Below are 8,975 nucleotides of genomic sequence, written 5' to 3'. Positions count from 1 at the left end.
ATTCTTGAGACTGGAGTGGGATATTTTTTGAAATGATGGCCCTGACCTCTGGGGTTATCTCTGTCTCCTAGCTCAGGTCAGGTAGTAGCCACACCTGATTGACTTTCCTACTATAAAAGTTGATCTCCCCTTTTTTCTTAGACATATCTGTCCTGATATCTAGTTGTCCAATCTAAACTTTAGTAGCCTTTTGATTCCTCTGTATGTATGCCCTGTTATCTGGTCACCTTTGATTTTACTTCCCACAGGAGAAACTTATGATTTATTCCAAGCCCATGTCAGGAAGTTCCATATAAATAATTAAATATGTACAAGATTTGTAGAGAACATGGAAGGGAGAAGGCATGGGGTGTTGAGGGGCAGAGGGGAGAAGGGGGAAGAACAGTTATTGTCACCTACACAAAGTGGGCCTGGAGCTGAGGCTCAAGGGAAGCCAGGGGAAATTCGAAGACAGCTCATAATGCCTCTGGGGAAGCTAGGTGCTGAAATGGATAGAAGGTGGAGGGCTTGAGTTCAAATCTAGGTAGCTGTGTGACCTTGGGCAAGTCACTTCACCCTGATGGAGAAGGAAATGGCAAAGCACTCAAGTACCTCTGGCCAGGGAAATCCCAAGAAGAGTCATGAAGAGTTGGAGACAGCTGAACAATGACAACAACTCCAGGGACAAAACAACTAAGCTCTGTCTCCCAGTGTCTTGGTCCTTTGCATGGTCTGCCCCCTCCCTACTCTTTCTTTCAGCCCACTCTCTCTTCCACCCCATCCCTCATTTCCTGCTCTAGCGTTCTGGGATTGCCATCCCCTCCCATTTCTTGGTTTCTGGATTAGAATCCAGAACCACTGGGCGGGAGCTTATTAACTGGAAGACTCAACCATAAAAATCATTCTCTGGCCACAGGGGTGGGGCCTGCCTCCACCAGAGTTTAAAACCACCTGGGATTTCTTGGAAGAGCAGACAAGAGAAAGGGACCTCCTCCTGGACGGGTGCTTCTCTGCAGACACCCCTCCCAGCAGAAACCTAGCTCTCTGTCCTGTGTCTCCCTCCAGGACCTAGACGGTGGCACCGTCTCTGCCTCTGGTACTGTCTGTCTCCATCCACCCATTTCTGTACCTGAATTTCAAAGCATGTGTTTTTGTTCCTCACTTTGGTTCTGTTTCTCTTCAGACCTCACCCAGCCCACCCTGAGATCCCTTCAGATATGCTGCCCCTGGTCTTAACGCTGCTTCTTCTGTGGGTCTCTGGTAAGAGGATCAACTGGTGGGAGAGAGAAATGGAGGGGAGAGGAAACACGGGGTGTTGGGGGTCTTTGTTGGGAAGAGTAGAACAGCCGGTGTAGGAGAATCTGGCGAGTGTGTGCATGGGGAGGGGGTGGGCGAGGTTTGGAAGGGAATAAGCATCCAGATGGTGCCTACTGTGTGCCAATTGCCAAACTAGGTTTTGTTTCATTTTTTGAACAACCCTCTGAAGTGTGGAGAGATTATGTGGGAGTGAGTAGGACAAGAAGGTGGTGGGAGAGAATGATTTCATGTGGACAAACTGGATGGAGGGGGCTATGTGAGCGGATGATGGGGGGGGGCAGGAAGGCAAAGGAGCTTGTTCTAGGAGAGGAAGGGGTTGTGGGATCCTCACAAGTGGAGGCCATCGAAGATTACAAGGAGGTTTGGGTCTTCCAAGAGATTGTGCAGCCTTAGGACGCAGATGACTAGCATGGGGGCCAGGGGAATGGTGGGTCCCTAAGGGGATAGGAGGGTAGATACAGTTTGTGGGAGTCTACAGAATGGGGTGGGGGTGGGGGTGTAGAGGGAGCCAAGGCAAGGGGAGAGATAGGAGACAATGAAGTCAGGTGATCTGGCTTGGAATGCAGTTCCTTAGTGGCTGTATGGGCAGGGACAAGTCACTTAATCTTCACAGGGCCTCAGTTTTGTCATCCCTAACATGAGAATAGTCATCTCTTATCTTTTTTTCTTCTTTTATTTCTTGTTGTTGTTTTGTGGGGTAATGGGGGTTAAGTGACTTGCCCAGGGTCACACAGCTAGTAAGTGTCAAGTGTCTGAGGTTGGATTTGAACTCAGGTCCTCCTGAATTCAGGCCTGGGGCTTTATCTACTGTGCCTTCTAGCTGCCCCCATCTTTGGGTTCTTACAAAAGGACTGTTAGCTCATTTATACAAACCCCTCTTGAAGTTCCCTTTAGTCATCAACCATAGTTGATGGGAAATAAGTTATCCCGTCCATATGTGTGAACAAGTGGACCAGAAGGAGAAGAGATTGGGGCTCCAGAATTGCCTCCAATTCCCGACCTCCCATTCTTCAGCCCCAGCCAACGCTGCGGAGAGGAATGAAGAAAAGATCATTGGTGGGCAAACCTGTATTCCCCACTCCCAGCCCTGGCAGGCCGCATTGTACATTGCTCAGAGTTTCCACTGTGGGGGTGTCCTGCTGTCTGCTCGGTGGGTCCTCACAGCAGCTCATTGTAACCACTGGTAAGTGGCGCCCCCCCCCCAAACCCCACTGCTAGATTAGCAGCCCTACCAAGTCCTGAACCCTCTCAGCCCAACCTACTGTATGGGGTTCTCTATAGATTGGGGGGGAGGGAGAGCAGGAAGAAAGGGCTCAGGTTATAGCTATGGCACCGGTGTGAAGGGTTGGTTGCGGGGGGGATTGGCACTGGGAGGGACAAATTGACGTCAGCGTGAGCAGACTCACTTTCTAACAAGGAACCTTCGAGTGGTTTTGGGGAAGCACAATCTCAATCACCAGGAGCGCTCCCAGCAATCGATCAGGGTGCAGCGCCGGATCCCCTACCCCCAGTACAACTCCAGAACTAATAACAACGACCTCATGCTGCTCTACCTTGAGAAGTCAGCACGTCTGACCCCAGAAGTTCAGCCCATTTCTCTGGCAAAAGACTGTGTCAGTCCTGGGACAACCTGCCTGGTGTCTGGCTGGGGTACTGTCTCCAGTCCTTTTGGTAGGGGCACCTGGGTCAAAGCTGGGGCAGGGGGGTGTTCTATAATAACCGGGCGTTTGAGGAGGGGTGATGCTGGGACTCATGACTGGGTCCCCACTTCAGTTCCCAGGGCTGATCTGGCTTCCCTTTCTCTCTCTGGCTATAGTCAGATATCCCAGCACCCTCCAGTGCCTGAACATAGGTATCACATCTGTGGAAAAATGCAAAAAAGCTTACCGAAATGCCATCACCCCAGGCATGGTCTGTGCGGGGACTGAGAGAGGTGGGAAGGACTCCTGCCAGGTGAGTCCCGGGCCTGGGAAAGCCTAGAAAGGGTCTGGCTGGGGGGGTGGGCGCATGGAGTCCCATCCCTCAGGATGTCAGATGGGAGCTTGGACTGAAGCTGTCCCTGCTGGGTCCAGAAGTCCACTGGAGGCAGACCCAGTCACAGGCAGGGAGAGGTGGTGGAGAGACTGGCACGGAAAAGTTATTCCTGATGTCTCCAGTCTCTGAAACTTCTGTCTCTTCTCTTTGTCTGTCTATATTTCTCATGTCCCCGTGCCCTTCTGCCCTGCTCTCTGTAGGGTGACTCTGGCGGCCCCTTGGTGTGCAATGGGGCCCTGCAAGGCCTTGTGTCTTGGGGCATGGAACACTGTGCCCTGGCCGGATATCCCGGTGTCTACACCAACCTGTGCCGCTATCGGACCTGGATTCTAAATGAAATGCAGAAGCAGTAGTAGAAGAAGCAGTGACAAGCTACGCCCCCCTCCCCCCAGGCCCCCCAGGAAGATTGGCCAGTCCAGCCTGTCCCCAGGCACCTCAGGGGACTGAAACTACAGCCCCAGAATCTACAAAGGAACCCAGGCCTGTGATGCTTCGGATCTACCCAGTTGACCATTGACCTCCCCCTCCCTCAAGGATGGGACTGGAGAACCCTGATTTCCCAGCCATGGGCCTCTGGGGGACCCAGGTTTCCTAGCCCCATCTCTAGTCTGGATTTGGATACATGGAAAAAGAATCAAAAGGAGCTAGAGGTAGAAAGGACTTTTGGGCCAGAAAGGACCTTTTGAAAGACCATGTACTCTGATTTTTAGAAATGGGGAAACTGAGGGTTGAAGTGACCTCCTCTAATGTCACATAGCTAGGATGTCACAGAGCCAGATCTCTCCCCAGCCTCCCAGGTCCCCTAGCCCCTTTCATGAACCCACTGCCTTGCTCAGGTATCCAGAGTAACCGAGTTGGTCCCTCTTTGTCACACCCCTCCACCACCACCAACAGTCTGAGATAAATAAAACCTGCGGGGCTTCCTTTGGGACTGGGGTGTCCTGTGTGAGGGAGGGGGGTACGTAAGAATGGCTGGCTGGTGGGAGAGGGAAGGAAGCCGGCTGGGGGTAGGGACAGACTGGAGCCCTCTGGGGTAGGTCGTGGAAGAGCAGAAATAAAAGGTCTGACCTCGCCGTGCAGGGAGGATGCCCCCTCCCCCCATCCCCTGTGTCTCGTCCCAAATGCTCCTAACAGTCTATGGCCCCCCCACATCTCCTGCATTTCACTGCCTCCCCCATCATTTCCAGCCTCCGTGGCCTTGGCTCCATATCGTTATAGACCCTCTCAGCACCTTTGTCGTATCACCAAGGCTTTCTCCTCACTGTCCCTACATCCCCACACAGCCCATGTCATTGTCCCAATGACCCACTGTCACCAAACCCGATTCCTTCCATCCTGACCATCACCACCCCTTTCTTGCCACAGCCTTGTCTTCACCTCCATACTTGGGTAATGAACTGGATCTCAGTTCCTGCTTCGGGTCCCCCACATTCTTAGTGGTTATGCTGGGGGCAGAGCTCATGATGAGGCAGGTGCTGGAGACAGGATTCCCCCCACTGACACTGCTTCTTTCTCTCTTCCTCTTTATCTGGTCTTTGTCTCTGTCTCTTTATTTCTGGGTTGATGTATTTTGTCTTTTGGGTTTCTGTGCTTTCTGAACTTTGCTGTTTGTCTCAGCCTCCATGCAGACACTGCAGCACTCTGGGAATGGGCCGGAGTCCAATTCCCAGCTGTGGTCCTATCTGCCTGGGCACCTTAAGGAAGAACTATAGACGCTTCTAATAAAGCCCCTTCCAATTTAGAAACTTAAGCTCTCTCCCAGTGTCTGTCTCTCCCAATTTCTTCTGGGCCCCAGGGACTGGGAGTGGGCAGAGACTCCAACACTCCCTACAGACCAGCCCTTCCAGTTCAGGCCCAGACAATGGGCCCCTAATTAGCAAGGAAATTAAAGAGGCGTCATTAACCCCACAGGACCTGGAGTAGGAAGGGCCAGGTCTGGAGCTGCTTAGGCTTGGGCCTAGGACTAGGGGCCCACAGTTTGTGGCTCTTCCTCTCCTCACCCTCTTGGTCTTCAGCTCACTATCTTGCCTGTCTAATTCCCTGACATGAGCCCTACTTTTGTCTGTTAGTCAACAAACATTTATTACGCACTTATGTGCCAGGCAAAATACAGGAAGAGACAGATTTTTAGTCATTAAAAGAGAACAATAAGTAGAACAATAAGTATCATTAGATCACCTGATTTCTAATTGGAGGAAAGGTTAGAGACTTTCTGAATTGGGAAGGGGATGGCAAACAGATGGAAAAAAGGTATCTCACCCCAATTGTCAGCAAAGGACGAAGGACACAGTAACTGATCAATCAGCATGGGGCCAGTTTTCAGATAAGGCATATGAGCTGCCAGAGACAGGTGGTCAGAGTCAGATTGACAGACAATAGAGATGGCTGGCTGGCTGGCTGGCTGGCTGGCTGGCTGGCTGGCTGGCTGGATGGATGGATGGATGGATGGATACAGATGAACAGATACCTAGACAGATAAGCAGAGGTCGGTCCTGCCAGAGTCCTTTGTGTTCCCTCACATGCTCTGAGCTGGCTCAGAACCTGGCTCCTGGCCCAGAGTCCCGAGGGGAGCCCACACCATTCTCAGAAGCAGCAGACGTGGTCCCTCTCTGTGCACACTCACCTCCTTGGTCAGTCTCCAAACACCAATTTCCTATTTCATCTTCCCTTACCCCAAGCCAAGAAAGGATGGACAGACAGAGTCTGAGGTCTGGGGGGGACACAGCCCTTGGGCACCACAAGTTCCTGGCAAGTCATTGCTCCCTCTCAGCTGGTCTCCCAGTGGGGAGCACAGGAGAGGAATCTCTTCCCCAAGGGGGCCATAGAACTGCCCCCTCTCCCCCAACCTCATAGTGATCACTTATCTAGCCACCTCCCCTCCCTTTCTCTGTGTACAGACACACTCAGAGATATGGGATGGGCTTGGCAAGTGGGTGCCCCTTCATCAGCTATCCTGTGGATAGAGCTTCTGGCATCAGAGGCCTGGGAGGATGTCATGTCTGTGGGCCCAGCTCACCCATCTGAAGGTCAACTGAGGAAGGAACCGGCCCTCCACGACCAGGAGGAACTCAGTCCTAGGCACAGTTTATGTTCTCAGCTCAAGGCTCCTGACAATCCTGATGCCTCATGTTCTAAGGTACCTCCAGCTCTGATGTTCCATAGGCTATGTTCTAAGGCTCCTTTGGCCTCTAATATTCTCTTCTGAGTTTGCAGGCCCCTCCCAGCTCTGACATCCCCTATTCTAAGTTTTTTTTTTTTCCTTAGAGGTGTGGTAAAATATGAAAGTTTTTAACAGTCGGTTAGGATAACTGAAAGACGCCAGTTTTTCAAGGACCACCCTTTTGGGGAGGAGATGAACAGTCCGCCTGCTGCGCATGTCAGACTGCCTGCCGGGTACAGTCCGCCTGCTGCGCATGTCAGACTGCCTGCCAGGTACAGTGCGCCTGCTGCGCATGTCAGACTGCCTGCCGGGTTTTTTGACTTCCGGGGTGGAGAAAAGGAGAGAGGCCTTTTTTGCCTGCTTGGCGGGACTCCTGATGGCGCGGCACGGACTCTCTCTCCAAAGGTGGCCTTGTCGGTTGGTGGCCTCGTCGGTTTGGTGAGTTGTTATAAGGAATATAGACTAAGCTTAGACTTAAGACGATTTGTATTGTGTTTCTACTTTCCTATCCTTCTAACCAACATCACCTTGTGACTATCATAACTATAAATAAAAAGGTCTATCTAGAAAACCAAAACCTGCTTCCATTTACTAGTTTGGGAGATAAATTAAGGGAAAGGTTAAGTAGGGGAGATTTATGATCTAATATCCAATTTTAAATCTCACAGAGGGTAGACCTTAGCTCTATCTTCCTAAATTGTAGTTTCTCTCAGCTCTGATGTTGCTTCTATTTTCTCTTCAAAGACACTGATTCTTCACCCGGGAAGAATAGAACAAAAACAATTAACAGGGAAATGGACATTCATGCCAGTGTTGTCCCTGGGAAAGTCTTCCAATATTCCCATTTGGAGTGTTTGTCAGACCCAGCCGTCTGCGTGTCATCTCCCCCAGCAAACTGGGACCCTCTTGATACAGGGACTGTCATTTGCCTCTTTTTCTCCCCAACACTTAGCCCTGTGATTGCTCCTGGTCATCTCTTTATGTCTTAGAAGGCCAATGACATCCCAGGGCATGTCCTGACTTGTGCATGAATTGGATGTGAGGCAGAACTGCCCAGAGTCACAGCCTCTCTCCCTCTTCCTGTTCTCCAAGTCCAGTGGCAGGACAGAAGTCAGGACCACTGGAGGTGACCCAGGAGGTGATAAATGACCTTGGCATCCGTGGTGTCTGACCAAGCTCGGTGCACTCCCCATCACCTGCTTCAGCTGCCTTCATGGCCACCGGAAAACACTGTTCTCATTGGCCCATCCTGCCAGGGGCAGTCTCCCCATGCTTAGGGTGGACACCCCCATAAATCCCTGAGGGATTTGAGGCCTTTCACTCTCTATCTCATTTATCCATCTGCCAAGAAGGTTTCACCAGGGTGTGATCCTACCATGCTATAGCTTCTTGGAGCCACAGGTGACATTGGGTGAATCAGGTGGACACCCAAGGGGGATGAGCAGCCCTGAAAAGGGCTCAGCAGCCCTCAGCCCAGAAGTGCTAATCTTCCAGCATTCAATTGCACAGACTTACATCATCACAATATTTTTTGAAGTTTTGTTCCCTCCTTTATTCTATTTTTTAAAGAAAGTAAGTAAGTAAAGTGAGTGAATGAGTAGCATTATACATTGATCATTTGCTCATATGGGGAAATATGGGAACCAATTGGGGGAAAGCATAAAATGGAGTTTTTGGAAGAAAACCAAAGGAAGAAAAAACAAGAGTATTTCTGTCCCTTACTACAGACCACCTCAACCTAAAAGACAAAAGAAATGTGGAGTTTATCAATTGAATCACAAGTCTGAAAGAGACATGATATGGTAGAGATGAGAGATTTCAATTATATATACTTGCTGGATCTCTCACTGTCTCTGTCTCTCTGTCTCTCAGTGTGTCTTTGTCTCTCTGTCACTCACTATCTCTTTATCTGTCTCTGTTGCTGTCTCTTTGTCTCTCCCTCTCTGTCTATCCCCTTCTCTTCTGTCTCCCTGTCTCTTTCCTGTCTCATATCTTTTCTCTTTTTTTCCCTTTCCTCTCTCTCATTTACTCTTCTCTTTCTCTCCCCCTTTCTCTTTCATTCTCTCTGTTTCTGTTTCTTTCTCCTGTCACTCGTGTCTTTCTTTCTTTCTTTCTTTTTTTTAAACACACATAGGCGAAAGGAGAGGATGTAATAATTTTTTTTTTTTTAGTGAGGTAATTGGGGTTAAGTGACTTGCCCAGGGTCACACAACTAGTAAGTGTTAAGTGTCTGAGGCCGGATTTGAACTCAGGTACTCCTGACTCCAGGGCCGATGCTCTATCCACTGCGCTACCTAGCTGCCCCCGAGGATGTAATAAATTACTGATTTACATTAGTGCTGGTTTCTTCTTTCAAAGGGTGGAATAAACAATAAGGACAAACCCTATTCTGGAGTTGATTCCACAAAAAAAGGGGTAAATTTTTTGCCAGGGTAAAAAGTGTAATAACCCAAGAGGAAAGTGACCACTACATCCTAGTTTGTCA

The 8,975-nt window shown here is 50.1% G+C and overlaps 1 protein-coding gene across 1 annotated transcript; it reads left to right on the top strand.

Annotated features, from left to right (window-relative positions):
• Window positions 1-1,196: 1,196 nt before the first annotated feature.
• On the top strand, window positions 1,197-3,683 carry KLK14 (kallikrein related peptidase 14). The gene is made up of 5 exons (XM_043993947.1): window positions 1,197-1,239; window positions 2,311-2,479; window positions 2,714-2,967; window positions 3,113-3,249; window positions 3,531-3,683. Exons 1-5 carry the CDS (start codon window positions 1,197-1,199, stop codon window positions 3,681-3,683), a joined length of 756 nt encoding a protein of 251 aa, XP_043849882.1.
• The last annotated feature ends 5,292 nt before the right edge of the window (window positions 3,684-8,975 follow it).

This window comes from Dromiciops gliroides, chromosome 3, assembly GCF_019393635.1.
Source record: "Dromiciops gliroides isolate mDroGli1 chromosome 3, mDroGli1.pri, whole genome shotgun sequence".
Taxonomy (NCBI): domain Eukaryota; kingdom Metazoa; phylum Chordata; class Mammalia; order Microbiotheria; family Microbiotheriidae; genus Dromiciops; species Dromiciops gliroides.
The sequence above is the reverse complement of the archived record's forward strand: the minus strand, read 5'-3'. Positions and strand labels throughout refer to the sequence as shown.